Source organism: Rhinoraja longicauda, chromosome 7, assembly GCF_053455715.1.
Source record: "Rhinoraja longicauda isolate Sanriku21f chromosome 7, sRhiLon1.1, whole genome shotgun sequence".
NCBI classification, from domain to species: Eukaryota; Metazoa; Chordata; class Chondrichthyes; order Rajiformes; family Arhynchobatidae; genus Rhinoraja; species Rhinoraja longicauda.
The window spans coordinates 27,382,153-27,403,531 of NC_135959.1; the positions used below are offsets into that span (position 1 = coordinate 27,382,153).

General features: G+C 42.9%; 1 protein-coding gene across 1 annotated transcript in view; it reads right to left on the reverse strand.

Moving 5' to 3' along the window:
* Positions 1-21,379, reverse strand: part of LOC144595156 (TBC1 domain family member 4-like) — a 177,847-nt gene that overhangs the window by 43,382 nt on the left and 113,086 nt on the right. Inside the window, 10 exon segments of the mRNA XM_078402293.1 lie at positions 2,477-2,511; positions 6,621-6,639; positions 7,938-7,967; positions 10,595-10,714; positions 11,118-11,228; positions 12,181-12,272; positions 13,675-13,807; positions 15,680-15,784; positions 16,678-16,767; positions 20,755-21,348. Coding sequence (XP_078258419.1) covers positions 2,477-2,511; positions 6,621-6,639; positions 7,938-7,967; positions 10,595-10,714; positions 11,118-11,228; positions 12,181-12,272; positions 13,675-13,807; positions 15,680-15,784; positions 16,678-16,767; positions 20,755-21,348 — 1,329 coding nt within the window.

Below are 21,379 nucleotides of genomic sequence, written 5' to 3' on the forward strand. Positions count from 1 at the left end.
GGTCATATGATGAAAATGTAACGGCCACAAACACTGGGGCAAGAACGCTGAGCAGCTTATCTACCACTGAGCAAGAGATATGGTTACATTTTAATCAAACACAACGCAATCAACAATCACAACAGTCAGAAACTTTGCCCACGAGGAAATGATTAGCCAGGGAGGGGGTGGGGGGTGAGAAATGAAACCATTAGCTCATTCATGATGCTACCATGCTGTCAATATTTAACTTCCCAATTTCTTAATTGGGTGCAAGAGGAAGAAAAGGAAGATGTTCAAATGAGTGAATTCTTTGGGCCGTGGGGCTGCAATGAGAATAAATCAATTCTTTTGGACAGTTCAGTCGCAAAACAAAAAACAGCGCTTTCATGCAAAAGTAAGTCTCCAATTATCCCACATTGGTCCTTCATTAACGAAAAAGACTGGTATAGTGTTCTTAAACAAAGCCCTTCCCCAGTGCATTAAACTTATTCAAATGCAACACAGCTGATGTTCCTAGGAGGTTTTACTGTGTCAAAGGTATTGTAAGCATGCTATTTTAAAATCAATCAAAGCATTCAATTATGTTTTCCAACTTGCCAACACAAATAACCCAAAGTTGGGTCCAAGGTACAATGTAGATTTTAACACATTAATGTTTGCACAAACATGCACATGTGAACAGGCCGTTCAGCCGACCGAGTCCACGCTGATCAACAAGCGCCATGGAACCTAATACCATTATATTCTCCCCATATTCTCATCAACTCTCAGTACCTATTACCTATATACTAGAAAGAATTTATAGTGGCTAACTAATCTACTAATTTGCACATATTTGAGATGTGGGAGAAAACCGGGATACCTGGGAAAACCCATCCTATTACAGGGAGACCATGTAAGCTCCATATAGACAACACCAGAGGTCATAGTTAAGCCCAGCTCATTGGAACTACGTGACGGCAGGTCTACTAGCTGCGCCACCATGCCATTTTTTGTAAGTGCGAATGCTACACCTGAAACTTCTCCCACCCAACTTATCACTCAGCTCTTTCTCCATTATATTTTCCCTATAATTGTCCAATGAAGCTGCCATTCTGGTGACTTAAAAGTGGACCATCCTGGCCAAGCCTTCTTCACACTGCTACCATCAGGCAGTAGGTACAGAAGTCCCACATCACATCAGCAGGTTCAGAAACAATCAGGTTCTTCAACCAACCAGCACAACCCTAATCCTACCTCGACATTGGAATACAATAAACCCTCATTATAATGGACCATGTGGGAGGGGGGGGGGGGAGTTGCCGATTTTCCACCATAACCCTGTGAGGGTTTATTATTGTAGAAGTAGTGGAAACAAACAACTGCGTAACTCAGCAGGTCAGAGCATGGACAGGTGAGGTTTCGGGATGAGACAGTCTCTCGGTCTGAAACTGAGCCTGGAATCCAGGTGAGGAGACGAGGATTATTGGAGTCATTGGTCGTGGCACATGGGCAACTGGAGTGTGGATAAAAGTCGGCTGCGGCAAGTGTGGCCTGGATGTGGCCGAGGAAGCTGTGGAGGCCAGGAGTGGCGTTAAAGTCTACAGAACATTATAAAGGTTTTCCTCATATCACCTTTTCTTCTTTTCCCAATCTCCTTTAACTACTGGGACCATTTTTAACATGAAGAGACTTGGACTGTTGGACTGCTAAAATGACTTAACATTTTTTTTCAGGGTCACTGCTTAACAAATAGGGGTCATCCATTTAATCTTATTGAATGGCGGAATAAGTCAAGGGGCCAAGTGGCCTACTAATCGGTAAAAAAGAATATATATATATATATATATATATATATATTCATAAGTTTCATAAATATATATTTTTTCAGAACAAATATATATATATATACACAGTATTATTTTTTATAGATTAGTAGGTCACTTGCCCCCTCAATTTATTCCACCATTCAAGAAGATTATATTTTAAGCAGTGACCCTGAAAAAAAACCTTTTTTTCTCTTTTGTGATATTGTTTAGAGAGTACTATGTTTACATATTCTGTTGTGCTGCTGCAAGTAAGAGTTTCATTGTTCTGTCTGGGACATATGACAGTATAACACCATTGACTTTTGACTCATCTTTGCTATTTTGCAGGCAAAAGCACCCATTCAGTTGGGTTGGGTTGGGTTGGGTCTCTGCCAACACAATCCTGGTTCTGGGCCCCATGTTGTGAGCAGTGACCTCTGCCATCCACACTCTCTTCACATGAAGCACACTCTGTCACTGGGTTTGCCACATGCTGAGCACAATGTGATCTGCGGGTGGTTTCATGAAACATCCAAAACAAAGATGGGACTGGGAAGTAAGAAGAAAACAGGAAGCCAGAATGAGAAGCAGATCACAGTGCTTCCCTTTGCGGCGATGCAGCAAACAAGGGAATTCACCAGTACCTCTAAAACAACAACAAAGATAAACATACAACTCAGCAGTGGCCCTGCATTGAGTGGGGGCACATTTGCAATGTCTGCGGACAAGCTCCAATTGCAGCCTTCAGCAGAGGTCTGGTTGGGCCCAGTCCCCAGACACACGTACGATGAATGTAGGAGTCTAGTTAAGTTAAGTTTAGATTAGTTTAGTTTAGTTTAGTTTAGTTTAGTTTAGTTTAGTTTAGTTTAGTTTAGTTTAGTTTAGTGATACAGCATGGAAACAAGCCCTTTGGCCCACCAAGTACATGCTGCCCAATGATCACTACATTTGTTCTATCCAACACTATGAACAATTTGCAGAATTCAGTCAACCTACAAACCTGCATGTCGTTGGAATGTGGGAGGAAACCGTTGCACCTGGAGAAACCCACGCAGTTACAGGGAGAACGTACAAACTCTGTACAGAGAGCACCTGTAGTCAGGAGCAAACCCTGGGTCTCTGTGCAGCCATTTTGTTAATTTCTTTCATTGCACTTGTTTTTAAATTGCACAAAATTTTCAATTTTCTCCAAAGATGCTGCCTGACCTGTTCAGTTGCTCCAGCACTTTGTGTCCTTGAGTGTATTAACTGTCACCTGCAGTTCTTTGTTTCAACTACAAACCTTACTTGATTATAGCAGACAATCGGCAATAACGGACACCACTCCCTCCCCGAGAGTTTACTGTAGTTTCTTTTGTGATCAAAGTAAATGAAAAGTGTTTGCAATCAGTTGCGGAAAAAGCGGACGCAAAGAAATCTCAAAGTGTTGCAGATCTTAGAATCATCGGGCAGGAGTTGTTATTGGCTGCGTAATGAACATAGGTAAGAAAACAATTACATTTGCATCACATACATTGATGAAAAGTGAAAGAAACTGTGCTCGATTGCAGAAAGAAGATAAAAATTGTCTTTGGAGTGGAACAGTATCATCAATTTCCATTGGGCTGAAACTTTGCCTCCTTTACAATTGATAAGCCATTGTTATATTTGTGTCCGAAATTGGTAATACTCATAAAGGTAATATTGAGATATCAAGGCAGATTGTTTTCTTCTCTCACAATCATTACATGATTGAGTACAGAAGCTGAAAGCAATATGCTATTGCAAATGTGTTGACAAGATTACCCCATGAGAATTCCTTTGAGAGGGTATGTGGTCTTTACTCCAAAATTATTCAAAGATGGTTTTCTGTTTTACAGCAAAGCAGTTAGCAAAAAAGATTTAAAAAAGGACGTTGTTCTGAAACAAGTGCACAAAATCCTCTCAATGCATAAAATCCTAAATCAGACAAGTGCCGAGGTGAAAACACGAGACTGCACCTTTCCAAAGATTTAAGATCTGTTAAATGGAGACAAAGTGCTTTGATGCCAAGAAGTTTGGATGACAAATTTTAAATTGTTTCATGCTGGTGTTGTGAGCATGAAGGCAGTTGACAAAAGTTGTGTTAATTGGCCCGCTAGAGATAAAGATCATGGATCTGTAGACAAGTGTACGATCTTAACAGGAGTAACCCATCTCCATAAGATCATAAGCCACAGGAGCAGAATTAGGCCACTCTGCCCACCGTCTACTCTGCCAACTGATCTATTTTTCCCTCTCGACCCCATTGTCCTGCCTTCTCCCCATAACCATTGATGACCTTAATGGTGGTATCCACTAATGGTAGTCTCTTTGACTCATTTCTACTTAGCTCATTATGAAGTAAATACTGTATCATTTAAAGCCAAATGGTGGACTGGAGAGGTCATTCAAAATTTGTCAAAGATTTGTCAATTATTACATGGATCATTAAATTTAACTTTGCTTAGACTTTCCACTAAATTGCAGAATGATAATACATTTACCTGAGTTACAAAAACTGCAGATGCAAAACTAAAACAGAAACACAAAAAATCAAAACACTTGAGGCAATTGGCGGGTCAGGTCACATCAGTAGAGAGGGATGCAGTGTCAACATATTGGATTTCGACTCCTTGCTTAGAAGTGGTAAAACAAGGGAATAGGTGTGTTTTAAGTTGCAGAAACAGGAGGGAAAGGAGTGGGCAAAGAGTAGGGTATTCAGTAACGTTGTGAGGATCAGAATTTACTTTTAAATTGGCCATTTGTTAGAAACAGAAGTGACAATAAAAAAGAAACAAATTGAAAAAGGCAGGAACAGTCACAGTTTTGGAGAGCGAGTAAAGAAGGAATGGTTACCTGGAATCTGAGCAAGTGTGAGATGTTGCACTTTGGGAGGTTGAATGTATGGGGAAAGTATACAGCCACTGGCAAGATCCTTAACAGCATTGATGTACATTGATTGGGGCCCAAGTTCATAGTTCCCTGAAGGTAGCAACACAAGTAGATAGAGTGATAAAGAAGGCATATGGTTATGCTTGCTTTCATGGGTCAGGGCATTGAGTTTTAGTGTCAGGAAATCATGTTGCAGCTTTATAAAATATTGGTTAGGCTGCATTTGGAATATTGTGTGCCATTGTGATCGACCCCTTACAGGAACCTGTGGGGGTTTTGAAGAGACTGCAGAAGAGACTGCACCATGGATAAGAGGATATTAGCTACTAGGAGAGGTTGAAGAAACTTGAATTGTTTTCACTTGGAGCATTGGGTGTTGAGGGGAGACCTGACAGAAGTAGGTAAAGTTATGAGCGGCACAAATAGGGTCGACAGTCAGAACCTTTTTCCTCGGGTGAAAATGCTAAAGACTTGAGGGTATAGCTTTAAGGCGTGAGGGGGAAAGTTTCAAGATGATGCACAGGACAATTTTCATTACACAGAGCATGGTGGGTTCCGGGGATGTGCAACAGGGATGTGGAGGGAGGAGGATGGGGGCCAGGCTGGTGGTGAAAGCAAATATAATTGTGGCGTGTAAGAGGCTGTCAGATAGGCACATGGATGGATGTGCAGGGAATGGAGGGATGTGGATCACCTGCAGGCAGAAGAGATTCGTTTAACTTGACATCATGTTTGACACAGACATTGTGGTCTGAAGGGCCTGTTCCTGTGCTACAGTGTTCGATGGTTTACGTTCCAAGTAATAGGTTTAGTATTGGGCCAAGGGCTGCGATGAGTCCAGATGGAAGATGAGATGCTGTTCCTTAAGCTTTTGTTGGGTATCACTGGAACAATGTAGAAGGCTGAAGACTGTGAGATCAGAGTGGGAATATAATTGAGAATTAAACCGACCAGTGACTGGAAATTCAGGGTCCATCTTGTGGACAAAACAGAGGTGTTCTGCCACTAATTCGTTATTGAGAAGACTCAGTTTGTTACAGTTCTGACTAAACCTCAGGGGGAGTATCAGCGAGACTGCTGAGGCAGATACAAGTCATACTCATGTCTTGAGGACATAATTTAAACCACATGATGTTGTTTGAAATGGGGGCAGAAGAGGCCAGAGCAGCACAGTGGCACAGTGGCATAGCGGTAGACCACGGGTGCTGTCTGTACGGAATATGTACCGTTTCCCAGTGACCATGTGGGTTTTATCCGGGTGCTCCGGTTACCTCCCACACTCCAAAAACGTGCAGGTTTGTAGATTAATTTGCTTCTGCAAAATTGTAAAATTGTCCCTGGTGTGTAGGATATTGCTCGTGTACAGGGTGATCGCTGGTCGGCGTAGACTCGGAGGGCGGAAGGGCCTGTGTCCGTACTGTATCTTTAAAGTCTAAAGTAAAGTCTAAAGGCCATCTTGCATCTTCGTTGTCAGCGAGATTCATTTGGTAGCTCTCTGGGCTTTGCATCAGTGAACTATGGGTTTTTGTCACACATGAGTATTTTTCTCTTATTACAGGCGTCAAACAGTCTGAAGAAGAGTCTCGACCCGAAATGTCGCCCATTCCTTCTCTCCTGAGATGCTGCCTGACCTGCTGAGTTACTCCAGCATTTTGTGAATAAATACCTTCGATTTGTACCAGCATCTGTAGTTATTTACTTATACAAACAGTTTGTTTAAGTCTTTTAAGGCCAAGACTGGTCAGGATATTACTCTGATCCTGTGACCCGAGTAGTTATCCTCCAGGACAATGCCATTCCAGAGTTTTAGCTGTAATTGTGCAAAAAGTCCAAGTGACAATTGTTGCATTATTTCTCAGGCCAGTCGAATGAAGCTCAAAACATTGCAATACACAGCTATGGCAGCAGGTGGCAGACAATGTCAACAAACAATTGCTGGATTTTCCTTCACAAGCAGACCTTCGAACGAGTGCAAAGCCTCCTCTGTTCCCCTTATGATTGGACCCCAACCCCATTCAGGACCTGACCCAGCTCACCCTGGGTTTCATTTTAATCACTCCCAAAATCTTGTCTGATAATTTGAGTCTCGGGGTCCTCCTTAACACCCCACTCCCCAAAACAGAAGCCACAACATTCTCCCTTCCTAGAGGTCTCTCCCCACAATCCTATTGCTGGTGCGCATACAACATATAAAAGGGCTTTTCTTGTGCCGACAGTGTGCTCATTGCCAGTTTAACACATCTTTCCCAGCACCTGACAAAATCTAGACAATGAATCTCTCTTAAGCCTCGAAGCAAAGATATCCTGCTGAATCTATTGGACAGTGTGGAACTGGATTCATTGCCGTGGTGTGGTGAGATTGCTGTGCACAGCCCCATCGAATTAGGAATGTCTCAACAACCTCAGTGCTGCAAAGCCACGGATCTGAAGAAGGGTCTAAACCCGAAACGTCACCCATTCTTTCTCGCCAGAGAGTTACTCCAGCATTTTGTGTAACCACCCCGACGTGGCAACTTCAACAGCCTGACCGCGGGAGAAGACGGCAGGGGAAGAGAAAAGACATTCTTGCCTTCCATCACAGTGAGGAGGGGACTGGAGGAGACTCACTGTGATGGATTTTTTTTGGGGGGGGGGGGGGGTTTAATATTGGTTGTGATTGTGTGTGTCATTGCTTATTTTTATTGCTTATTTTTATTGGTCTTATTGTTGGACTGAGGGTAATTTTTCACTTCACTGCGCATTTATGTGTATGTGACAAATAAATTGACTATTGACTATATTGACTATTGATCTTCGATTTAAACCAGCATCTGCAGTTCTTTCCTACACAAATACACCCATTCTATGTCATAACAATTCTATGACTCCATGACAATCAAGGCTATGAAATGAATGTACAAAAAGGGAAGACAAGTGATGTGTATAACAAGAAAAGGAATTAGATCGCAGGACAGACCCGTCCTCCAATGTGGGCCGAATGGTGAACTCCTCTTCCTCTAAGGCACAAATACGATGACCCCATTCATGCCTACTGAGACTGTTTGTCCTATTAAGCAGGCAATTTATCAGAGAATAACTGACCACGACTGAGATAAAAAGTGCCCAGAGAAGAAAAATATGGCGAGGTTTGAATTCTCCAATTTTAAATAATACCCCCCTACCCTCTCCGTCCCGTACCCACCCCTGATGCACACCCCTTTCTCCTACTATCTCACCCCTCTTGCACCATCCTCACACCACTGCCCCTTCCACCTATATCCATCCCTCTTGCTTTACTTTCACTCTTCCTCTTCTCTCCTTTCCTGACTCCCTTTTGTCTCCATTTAATCTCTAGCCTTTCTTCACTTACTCCATTCATCTGACAGTCAAACCCCCCTTCATATACATCCACCTGTTATTTGCCAGGCGTTGTCTTGAACCCCCCCCCCCCCCCAATCTTTTTTTCCAGCTTCCCCCTCTACTACCATCAGTCTGAAGAGCGGTCACCCAGTCACAGATGATGCGTGACCCGCTGAGTTATTCCACCACTTTGTGTTTTGTACAAAGTGCCTGCCTATATTCAGCACAGATGAATAACTATAGGATACCAATATCGATAGAGAGAAACTTTCCTTTGCAATGGGGCTATTTTTACAATGCTAATTTCAGGCAGAGTTACTACCTCTGGCACCTCCTGAATTTAGGGTGTCAAATATTCCGATTCAGATATGTTGTACTTTACATTGAGTTGCCCTGGAAATATTCATGCACACAAAAAAAACACATGGAATAATGTCCCTTCCCCTGCCACTGCCACTGCCGTTCCCTTCACTGTGATAAAGACTACAGAATAGGTCTGTTGCTCATTATCTTTAACAGAGTTTTCTGAACTTCTCTCTTTTCCACAGCTATTGTTTTCCTTTCATTATCACGGTGCCACCCCTTGGGTTTGCTGTTGCTTATCTTCCCCCTTCTGTGTCCCCAACTCTTTCTACATCTCTCTTCTGCACTTTCCCCATGTGATTGTAGACTGTTAACCTGCTGATTCTGCTCCCAGGTGTTTGACATGGTTGCTTTGTTCTATTTTGTGAACCAAAGGCAGAAAAAGAATCAGTGCAACAATGAATGTAATGTGCATTCTGCTTGGAACACTGAATATTAGTAAGTTCTTTCAGTCTCTGTATTTCTATCAAGAATTGTCATGGAAAATATGATAGTATTCACTTAAATGATTGTAGCCCAAACTCATTGCTTTGGAACCTTTCTGTAGGAGCCATTTTGCGTTTATTAGCTATTTTAGCATATTGTATTACTTTGTATCCTGCTGTATTATTTTTTAGACACTAAGAGGTTGTCTTGAGTTTAATATTAAGCTTATGTGTAGGACTGGGAGGACCCAGAGGTGTGGCTAGGGTTATGAGTGTAAATTCTTCCAGCACTGATGTAATGCTTTAGTGTGACAACGAGGAGTCTGCTGAACACAAGGTTCAGTAGCCATACGTGAAGTGCCTGCTGGATATAAGGTCAGGCAAGTCAGTATAAGTCATGCAGGAACAACAATAACATATTAGATTCTTACCAAGTTAATTAAAAAAGAGATGTCCATATGTTTTATTGCAACTTCAAATAAACGACTAACTGAATGACTCTTGAAGATCTCTGTTGTTATTTGCGTGAAGAAGTGTCGCTCCCGTTCCTTCGTCATACGGTAGCTTTATAAGGAAGATGGAAGCTGCCGTAACACATCCATTACCGTGAGAGATTTGCTAAGGTCCACAAAGTTCTGGACTGCAGAGAAGGTGGATCAAAGGGTGGATGTGCTCCCTCCATATGTTCCCCCCAAATTCTCCGCCATCACACACAAGTAAATGGCAACCCTTATACTAAGCTAAGGCTTAACATTACGCAGCGTCTTGCCCCAACTGGTTCTCAACGCCTTGAATGTCATTTCTCTCTTCTGTTCTTATTCATTTTATGCAGCACCTCCCCACCTACCTATTCAACAACAAGCTCCATGTTCAAGGCAAACCATCAAATACTTGACTATCAAAATCATCAAGATTTGGAGGTTGATCTAAACGTAGCACAGCGACTGAAAAGCATTCAGTTCAATTAGATGGACGACCCGATTAAATGTTCATTTTACAGGAACCTTAAGCACATCAGGACTGTTTGCAGCGTTTGTTTGCTCTTGGATTGTGACTTCCGAGTTGGTTTCGTGAAGGCATTGGTGAGTACTTTTCTTGAACTACTATAGTCCACATGGCAAAGTTAACGGCAGGGAAAAAACAAACTTCAGGGCAGGCGAATGATCAGCAAAGTATGTCCAAGTTAAGAAAGAAAATCTGCCATCCTGGCCCAGTCTGCCCTTGATGTGACTTTGTCACAAAGCAAAGTGAATGACTCTTAAATATCCTTGCAAATGGTACTCACGTCAGCCTCTTGACTAATATTGTGGTGTGTACTTAAAAGTTGCGATGAACTTTTTATGTGATACATGATCAAAAATAGTTACTGTTCTACTGCCCTGGAGCTTCACCCAGTCAGCTTAAAATTGAAAGAAATACCATAACAACCGACTTTTTTGCTGAAATGTGCAAGAATCTTCATTGATGGACCGTAGGAACATAACCCTCTGGTGTAAAAGGCAAGTGCCTACAAGCCCATAGGACAATGCTACAATTTAGCTTTGTCAGACATTCATGTCCCATTCATTCAGGTCACGCTCCAAGGAAGCATCTCATTTAAATTCAAGTTCTTTCAGGATCTTGACAAGTTGCCGATTGAACCAAGCTGATTTCTGGAACTGAAATCATTTGGCACACCTAATTGGGGTGCACTTGGATTTCTAAACAACCGCCTTTAACTGTTAAACAGGTACCACAAATTGATGCAACCAAGAAACTAGCCAACAAATCACACTAATAGTCAGAATGTAATTTCTTGCCCCTTACCCTGGCGAAGATATTCTCCAGGGAGCTGGTTAAGGATTTCTTTGCTTTGTTTTTCAGAATGTCGAGTTTAAACCTGCCCATGCTTGCAGATTGTTCCGGGATCACGTTGTTTGGCAAAGGCTTTGGAGAGAAAACAGAGGTTTACACATTTGCAAGTCCCACAAGCAAATCCACTGCAGCATGCATCCAAATAAATTTGGAAAATGATGCCCAAAAATGTGGGCGTAATTGCAGGAAGTTGCCCTTGCTGTCTAAAGCAGGGCAGGCATGAAGGAAAGGCCAGCCTCCCTTAATTATCTGCAGTCTTGCTGTATTTCTCACCATATAATCGATTGCTTTGTGGCACTGAAAGTTTGAAAAGTCAGAAATTCTGGAACAGAGTCCTTTCTCGATTGTATCTGCAATCTGCAGATATGACATCTCATCATTTGAACCAAGCTTTCCAATAAGAAGACCATCATATGGCTTACAAGTAGCAACCTCACTACCACAAATTCAAGGCGAGTAACAACAAACACTGTACCATAGGGGTCTCTCCAAGGTGAGCGTGGTTTTTTTGTTTGGTCTCACACATCTGCCTCAGAATGAGAATCACCAGTTCGTTTTCATCTTGGTCGTCAGCTGGCTTCATTTTCTGTTAAGACAGGGATTATTTTAATGTTAGAAATAAGAATATCAAAGGTTCTATATCCAGAGGTTAACAAGTTATTCAGCAGCTAGTTCACTAATCATTCCTTCTTAAGCTTTCAGCTGTCAGGGTGGTACTGCAATGCAATGCAGGACATGTGGTTTGTAGTTCCTACGAGAAGGAAGACCAATTATTTTTTGACCTTGTCTTCAGTGGTGGGAGTCTTTTACATCTCTGATTCGACAAACTCAGTTGGGGCTGTCCTCATGCAGCCCATGGCACAGGGAAATTGACTGCAATGTCTGCACGTGCCAGCTTCTCAAAGACATAGAGAAGAAACCTGGGACCCTGAAGAGAGTGGTGTTCAGTTTATGTTGGGAGGCTCTCTCTTGTTAATGCAGTTCAACAGTTCAAATCAGGGTGCTGACCTGCATTAGTGATAGCCCTCATTTCAAGTTGATCAGATGTGGAATGGGATCTGTGTGGATTGAAATACAATGTGAAGTCATATCCATTTGGGTTCCAGCCTTGGCAATAAAATAACACCCAAGTTCTTATTGCCTTTTTTTCTTTAATATCTTTGTCATCCCAATGCTTGACTGAGGCAAATGGGACCAGTATAAAATCTCCACCAATTATTGTACTGAGAAAAGCTTGGAGCCATCATTGAAGAAGGACAGGTCACCCATGTTAAGGATATTTGGATTAAGCATGATTACTTGAGAGCCCTCAATGACTCTTGACAGCAAGCAATGACTTTTCAAAATAGGCAAACACCCTTGTAATTAATTTAGATGACCTCAAACTCTGATTAGAAATTTCCATTCAATCCTTCCAAGATTTAAATTGATCGTAATAGCCATAAATAAATTATTATTCACATTTATCAGCATTTCCTTTAATCAATTTTTGATTTTATAAGATCGTGTTGCAGGCAGGGGAGACTTTGTATTGTTACCTGCACACGTTCAAAAATATCAGCCTGTTCATTGTCACTCAGAAGAGACACATGCCTCTGAATCGCAAGCTTGGCTCTTGGTGGATAGAGACCTGGAGAAACAGAGGAACATTGATCAATTCTCCTATTAATTGCTGTAACATGCCACAATTTGTGCTGGTGTTTTGGACTAACCTATTGCAGAAGACTGACATCTGCTCTTGACTGCGAGTCAGACTATGGTATTAAAACTACTGTGCAACATCTCCGCTTGCTACAAGTGTCTGAAGCTGCTGCAGTCAGTACCATCTACAAGATGGACTCCAAATCACCAAGACTTATTTAACAGCGCTTCGCAAACCCATGACGGTCTCTCAGCCGGGAGATAGACTGTCATGTCACAGAAAGTACCTCTGCACCAACGTTCCTCTCCAATCATAACACTCGGACAATATATTGCAGTTACTTAACTGTTGCTGAGCTAAATGCTTGGAACTCCTGAATTATATGCACATTGAAAATCCCTTCAACACACGGGTTGCAGTAGTTCAGGTACTTCAAGAAGGGCAACCAGGAGTCGGCAATAAATGCTGGCAAGGCCATTGAGCCAACAATGACATTTGAAAATGGAATCTGCTGGGAAACCATTTCATTGCTCACAGGCAGTGTAAATATTGAAATGTAATCCATGAATATAATTCATCCCAACAAAAGGTTCCAGATGATTTTCACACTTACTGCTCAGTATGCTATCATGCACTTAATAAATGTTTAGTAATCTAGTGACTGAGTAAATCTTGTGGCCACTGCGTTTTCTGTTCCAGGTACCTTCCCCTTCTGCACTGTGCATTCCAGGAGTGCATTTAGTGAATTCAAATCCTCCGGGCTCTTCTGACATTAAATTAGACCTCAGCTGACCTGCATCTCAGCTTGCATTTGATCAATAAAATCTGCCCATTTGCAACAAAATTAAACCATTGGGGAAATCCCACTATTTGTTCTTTCGTGGTAGAGGAAGTAGATGTTTAAGATAGTGGATGGACAACCAATCGAAACAGACTGTTTCTCCTTGATTGAATTCAATGTAGGATAAGTATAAATGGGTGGTTGATGGTTGTATCAACCACCCATTTACACTTATCCTACATTGATCTTTTCACTTCTACACTCAGACCAATTTACAATGGCTAAATAGCCCGCATTTCTTTGGGATGTGGGAAGAAATCGGAGCATCCAAAATAAGCCCACATGGTCACAATGAGAACTTGTAAATTCTATACAGACAGTGCCCGAGGTCAGGATTGAATCTGTGCCTCTGGCACTGCGAGACAATAGCTCTACCAGCTGTGCCGCCTGGTTATTCCCTATTTCGGAAGTGCCAGAAAAAGGGGCCTTCAATGAGAGAACCACAATCATTATGATTCAGACCCATTTGATGTGAGTATTGGATTATGCTCTAAATCCCGGTAGAAGCTGTTGGAATTAAGATGTAACTAGCCTGTGGCTTGTATTTACCTTCAATCCGCTCACAGAGTTTATGCAGGTAATGCATAGGGCAGGCCTCACACAGTTTAATCTGAGTCTTGGCATTCTGCAGGGCAGCAGCAGTGCTGAACGCCTGCTTCATGGTCAGCATGACTTCATCCACCTGTCAAAGGGAAAAGTTCAAATGTATCACTTCACAAATCCAACCGTTCGAGAAAGAAAACATCCAATAATTGAAAATAATTATACTGACAACAACAACCTTGTGGGTTCACAAGCAGCAGGATGGTGCAAATGGGACTCCCACCCCATGCAGGGCACTGTCACTGCACTGAGTAGTTCCTTCAGTGACAGACTCCTTCACCCCAAGTGTGTGAAGGAGAGATATCGGAGGTCCTTCCTTCCCACTGCTGTGAGACTGCACAACCAGCGCTACTCCCAGCAGACCAGTCAACAGACCAGTTAACAGTAAAACAAAACACAGTAAATGATGACAATTATCCTTATCTTTATTTTTATTCATAATGAATGTCTCTTGCTATCCACTTTGCTGCTGTAACACTGCAAATTTCCCCGGTGTGGGACAAATAAAGGAATATATTATTAATATTAAATAATGTAGTGCATAAAAATGCCTGAAGTGCAATAACGGCACATCCTAATGAGGTAGATTTAAGAGTAAGAGTACATGGTAGCACCTCTGGGAAGGGGGTTCAGGTGGCTGATAGCAGTGGGGAATAAGTTGTGTTTAAGTCCGGATCACTGGGCTTTCAAATTCCTGTATCTTCTCCCAGAAGAGGGAAAAGGGAATGGCCAGGATAGCAGTCATTTTTGAAGACACTTCTGCGAAGGAAGGAAAGTGACAAGCCTAGGATGGACTGGGCTGTGTTTATTCTCCGCAGGTTCAAGTGTTCGAGGGCAAAGTGCAGTAAGCCCTCGTTATAATAGACCATAGATGGTGACCATTATTGCCGATAGTCCGCTAAAACAAAGTAAGTATTATCATTGTATGTAGTTGAAACACAGAACTGTAGATGATGGTTAATATACAAAAGGACACGAAGTGCTGGAGGAACACAACGAGTCAGGCAGCATCTCTGGGGAACATGGATAGGTGATGTCGGGAACCTTCTGCAGACTGATTCAGTCTGCTGAGTGACTCCAGCAGGTGTTAATGGTGAGAAGACTTGTATGAAAATACATTCCCAAAAGGAATGAGCAAAATCAATCACATAATAACAACTTGGAGGTAGTAATTCAGAGAGTAGGCCTTGCATTTGTGTAGAAACTTTCATATTCCTTTCAGGATGTCATAAAACACTTGAAAGCCAAATACCTTCTTGAAGTGCAATTCCATTGCAACATTGGGATTGTGGCAGCCAATTTGCACAAAGCACAATGTGGTACTGCTCAGATGAATCTCTTTTAGTGATGTTGACTGAGAGATAAAGGTTGGCCAGCATACCAGGAATGATCCCCTGCTCCTCACTGAAGTACTACACCCATCCCTTATTTCATTATTGCTTCCAAAACACACCAACTGAGGTCAGGATTGGACACAGGTCTCTGGCACCTTTGGCAATGCAACACGACTTAAATATTGCACTGGGGCGTCTGTTGCGCTCGTGAATCTGGAGAAGCAATTGAGGTTGCAGCCACAAGTAGTCACTTACAACTTACAATGGAACTGGATGGCAGACGTGGAGTACAACTTAGTCATTGTTTCACTGCTCGCTTAGACAAAGACTCGGGTGAAATTCTATCTAAAATCATTTTCATGTCTGCTCTATCCTTTAAATACATTCCATTTAGCATAACACTCTGAAACCGCTACATAACATTGAACAAAACATGGTTTCTTACATTGTTTATGTACTCAAGAAGAGCACAGTAACCTCATTATATTAATCCTGGTACGCTGTGCTAATGGCCACATTTGGACTAAAACAACAACAAGCGGTTGTTGGTGCAATCTGCAGAGACGAGGACCTCTGAAAGATTTGCTGCACGATTGCTCTGTACAGCAGGAACTTACCAGTGACTCATTGGCACACTGAAACACGTAACACACGTACTGACTCAGACCAGGTTCAACACTCTCCCGACAGATGAACCCAAAATGGTCGACATGCTTTATACCCTGTAAGGAGACAGTTAAAAGAGATGGTGATTACATACAACTGTGTAATCATTGATTTTTCAGGCAACATTTTAGGAAATTAGATCCTCCCCAAAAGCAAAACACTTTAATAATGGAAATCTACAACAAAAAACAAAATATTTTGGAAATACTCAGCTGGCCAAGCAGCATAGGTGGAGAATGAAAAATTCTGGTTGGTAGCACCTTCGTTTGTTACCCATCTCTGGATAAACTCTGTCACTGTACAACTGAACATCACTTACAGACTGTTGGTCAATGTTATTGATAATGTGCCCAGGGCGATGTTAATTTATCTAAAGGACGTACTTTAGAAAGGAAATTAGGAGGTATTTCTTTAGGCAGATGGTGGTGAATCTGTGGAATTCATTGCCACAGACGACTGTGGAGGCCAAGTCTTTGGGTATTTATAAAGTGGAGATTGATAGGTTCTTGATTAGTGCGGGTGTCAAAGACCATGGGGAGAAGGCAGGAGAATGGGGTTGAGAGGGAAAGATAGATCTGCCAAAATTGAATTGTGGAGTAGACTTGATGGACTGAGTGAACTAATTCTGCTTCTCTAAACTATGAACTTAAGGCTTTATTTCTTCTGGCTTCCATCCTGCACTCATCACAGACCTTTCGTTTTGTTCTCTCCTCTTCCCCCGCATTCTGTGTACCCCAAATCTTTGATTAACTCTAGTACTTCCCATTTTCAAAAAGTCAACTCTGCTTCTCTCTCCATGATCACTGTACGATCTATTGTGTATTTACAGCATCTTCCGTCTTTAATATCACAATACCTTAAAAAGTTGTAACAGCATCAAACTCTATTTAGGCAGTATCTAAATCAAAAACAAAGTAAAACATTGGAAAAGCTAAAAGTAACCACAAACCTGAGAACAGGATGAAATTGTCTTGAAATTCTTTTCAAGTACAACTGATTTGGTGTCAGGACTGATGAGGTTAACTTCAAACCGACCAACCTTCAAGAGAGAAGATGGGGATTATTTCATTGAAAGCAAGACAAACGGTCTGTTTTTCATTCATTGCCTCCACTAATCCAATGGTTGGGCACTGTTAAGAATCCTAACACGATGAATGCAGTATCCTGCAGTAAGGTACAGGAGAATATGCTCTTTGACTAAAATATATGTGATGAGAGAAATATGTACTTACAATACAGGATTAGCGAGTGCACCCAGGTATTCCCAATTATCACTGAACTGAAAACAAAACAATAATTTGTCCTCGTCTTTTCTTGCATCAAAGTCTCCACCCCCCCCCCAAATTGTTACTGTTCCTGCCTCCAACACCTTCTCAGGCAGATCATTCCAGACCCCAACTACTCTTAATGTGAAAATTTCAGCCCTCAGTTCCCCTTCGATGGGAGATAGTGGGGATAGAAAACAGGCCCTCTGAGTCTGCGTTTTCAAACACCCATTTAGATTGACACATATCCTATTTTACTCAAGCCTCATTTTAATCAACTTCCCTCAGTTTCAAATTAAAGTGGCCAATTGAATTACCAACCTGCAAATCATTGGGATGTGGGGAGAAAACCCCAGAATATCTGGGGGTAACAGACATGCCCACGGTGGGAACGTGCAAACTCCACAGATTCCTACATTCTAGCTACAATAACATAAATATAAATTTTGCCATTTTTATTTGTATTAATCATTGCTTTATGAATGTCTAAATTAGCTGTTTAATGTTTCTCCAAAACAGCATCGGAACTGTGAGATAGACACAAAGTGCTGAAGTAACTCAGCAGGTCAGCAGCATCTCTGGGGAAAAAGGATGGGTGATGTTTCGGGACGGGACCCTTCTTCAGACTGAAAGTAGAGGGGAGGGAGGGGAGGTAAGAAAAGGCCAGAACAAAACAGAGCTGCCAACGGATGACCACAGACTCGCTCACTCACGTGTCAGACAACGTTCTGCCATCGCTTTGCCACAACCAGTGCCACATCTGTGTCTCTGCAAGGATTGTCCGCAGTGCATGCCTCTCCGCCTCCAGTCAGCAGGTGGGCCATTGTCTGTACCTCTCCACAGTAGCCTTTGTCAGAGTCCAAGAAGCCCTACTTCTTCAGGTTGAGTCCGCAACGTCCCACTCCAGTGCGGACGCGGTTTAGGGCTTTCCAGGTAGTATAAGGCAGGTGGTGTCCTGATGCCATCTGTTGTTTGGTTTTGGTACCTGACATGGTTGGCTCTAGTTCCATGAAGCTGTTTCGACTCTTCAAGCGTTTCTTGGCATGTTGGTGATTGTGCGAGGGGTCTGTCCGCATTGAAGCGTTCTACTGCAGCTGCCCGATCACGTCTTCGAGATGGTTCGTCGATGCCAGCCAGCTCGTACAGATGTTCAAACTTTGTCGGCGTCAGGCATCCTATGATTTTCCTGCATAACGTGCGATTGGGGACCACACCTAGGGACTTTGGGGCTTTGCAAGTATTCCAACAGGCCATCATTCCATCGCACCTGCAGTTGACGTTTCGCATCCCGGTTCCGGAGGTGGAAAGCTGTGCTTTGCGTTTTTGTTGGGTTTAGACGCTGGTAATTCTGTTTGTAATATGCTGTCATATTCTGCAGAGCAGTCTCTAATACGGTCTCAATCTGGCTGAAGTCTGAGGATTGCGTTGCGAAGCATATGTCATCGACATACAGAAACGACCTGGTTTCCGGGGTGATGGGTTGGTCATTGGTGTATATATTGTACAACGTTGGGGCAAGGACACTGCCCTGTGGTAGACCATTGTTTTGGCATCTCCAACGGTTGTTCTGACCATTCAGGCTTATGAAGAAGGGGCGGTTCTCCATCATTGTCATGATGAACTGGACAAGATGAGAGTCCTGTAGTGTTTCCATGGAGTTTAAGGTCTGATTTAAGGGCCTGTCCCACTTAGGCGATTTTAAGGCGACTGCCGGCGACTAGGCTGTCGCCGACAATTCGCCAGGGTGTCACGGGCATAATTGTGAGGGTAAAAGAAAAGTTCGGCGATCTGCTACGACTTTGACAGTCGCCGGCAGTCGCCAAAAAAAATCGCCTAAGTGGGACATGCCCTTAAGTCATGTCCATTCATTAATGCAGGCAGCTCACTAACTTGGAGCTGCCTATATTAATAGCCGAGTAAAGCCAGCAATGTGTTCCATAGCTGGAGGCTTTTTCAAGGGACGAGCATTGCTGACTGGACCAGACCAGTTTGAGAAAGTTCACACTGCTTTAAGCACAGCTCCAGCCATTGAGAGGGAGAGGCACTGAGGTTTGCCTGATATTGGCAGCCCTACTCCACGAATCTGACCCGGGAAATCTAAAGGGTGATAAGACACAGGAGGCAGCAAGCTTCACCCGACCAACCGGAAACAATGAAGAAAAATAATGTATTGAAACACTCCAGGCAAAATTTAAGAAAGTGACGCAAAAGAAAGAAACATTCACATTCATAACAGGATCTTGTTGTTTTTTAAACAATTTGCCATATACCAGGAAATCCAATTGGAAATTCACAGGAAACTTATTAACTCAGAATACGGGGGTCACTGCCAACGGGAGAGGTTGAGGCATGAAAAAAAACTAGACCGTTGTATGAGAGAAAAAGGAGTTCAAACAATAGTGAGTTCAAACTAGTGGGTTCAAAGTAGGCAGTTCAAATTATTTCAGCAGCTTATAATCTTTGCACCAGAGGTCATTTCCTTCTTTAAGGGCAGTGCAGCTTTTTGGTAAAGGAGATTTTCAAGATTAGTTATAAGTTACTAATAATTATCATTACGAGTTATTGATTATGCCGGTAAAAGAGTAGGAATTGGATGAACTACGTAACAACCATTCAATGAGCAGCTTTCAATGACCTTGACTGCCAATGTAAAGGTTTCATCAAGAAGACACAATCCTTGTATTTATCACCAATCTCTCTCTTCTGTTCTGGCATTGCAGATGGGTTCTTCTATATCCATTGGAAACCTACTGATTAACCTACTCCCATCACCTTTTCAGACAAAACATTCTGGACCATAAAAACATGGTTGTTCAAACAAAATAGTCTCCTCTTACCATTAATGCACATATGTCACAAAGATAACCCACAAACACTGCTTATCAAGCCTCTATGATTATAGAGGATGCTAGCATTTGATAGTTAAATAACGTGCTAAATCTAAGCACGCCCAGTGATATTAGTCGTACAACACAAGACAGATCAATGTACTTCTTTGAAGAAGAAAACTTCAATTTCCCCAAATCTCGGAAAATATTTCCTTTCTAAATAAATAACAAATTTCCGTTCTTAAGTCCATTTCAGGAAGTGCATTCCAACGGTAACAATTGGCTGACCAAAATCATCTCTCCTCCCTCTAGCAGCGACCCAAACTTGCAATTTGCTCCCGAGCTATCTGAGTGACACCACAAATGCTCCAAAAGTCGGAGAAAGGACAAACAAAAAACAATCAGCGAGTCAGTAAGTGTGGGTTCATTGTGAATGAAGTTAAATGCCAATGAACATTGTCAACAAAGCTGCCATCTCTCACTGGGTCTCAATCTCACCAGCAGTAGATTTTTAAAGTCCTTCCTCCAGCTTTAACAAAGAGGAATGCCAATGAACACAATGACTATCAATGCAGCTACTATCTCCTGCTGAACCTAGCCACCCTAGCAGTAGAGTTAGCAAACCTTACTCCCACGTTGCCAAAGTTAACTATTTTCTTGTCTGTAGTTTAGTTGAGCAAACGGACCCTTCAGCAGGCCAAATCCACGCCGACCATTGACCAGCCACTGACACCAATCCCATGTTGTCCCACTTTCTCATCCACTCCCTGCACACTCAGGGGCAACTTTTACAGAGGCCAATAAACATACAAACTTGCACCATTTTTGGGATATGGGAGGAAACTGGAGGAAACCCATGCGGTCACAGGGAGAACATGCAAACTCTTTCAGTATTTAATGCGTACGGCAGGTAAAACTAATGAGCACACGCACCTGAAATAACATTGTCCTGTTTTTCTCTGCGTCAGAAGGTTGAACGTGACTCGGGGCACTGGCGTGACGGCGTCGGGACGGTGCTTTGGCAGCGAGGTCGGGCACTTTCCTGGGCCGGATGCTGGCGACGCTGTTGCACCGAGAGCGGAACTCGGCCTGCTCGTCCTCGAACGGCGTGTCTGCCAGGCCCGGCTCGGTCAGCACCGAGCGGGAGCTCGACAGCTCGCCCTGGCTGCCGCCGCCTGACGGCAGATTGGTGTTGACCATCTCCTCCTCGTCGGTGACGTCGCAAAGCAGCTCGCCCTCCCCTCCGCCGTCGCCCTCTTCCTGCCCAGCGGAAGGGTCGTCGGTGGGGGAGTCCTCGTTCAGCAGCTTCAGCTGCTCCCTCTCCCGCTGGTGCAGGGCAAACTTCTCGATGCAGTCGTCAATGAGGGTGGACGGGGCCTTCTTGTGCGTCACCAACACTTTGCCGCAGTACAGCACCTCGTACTTCTGCGAGTTGTAAAAGGCATCGTCGCTGACTGGCCGGGACTTTGCGTCCCCTTTTAGGGAGGCCTTGGACACCTGCCGGATGCTGCTGATGACATCAGGAACCTGGAGAGACAGGAATAAAAAAAGCCGTTAG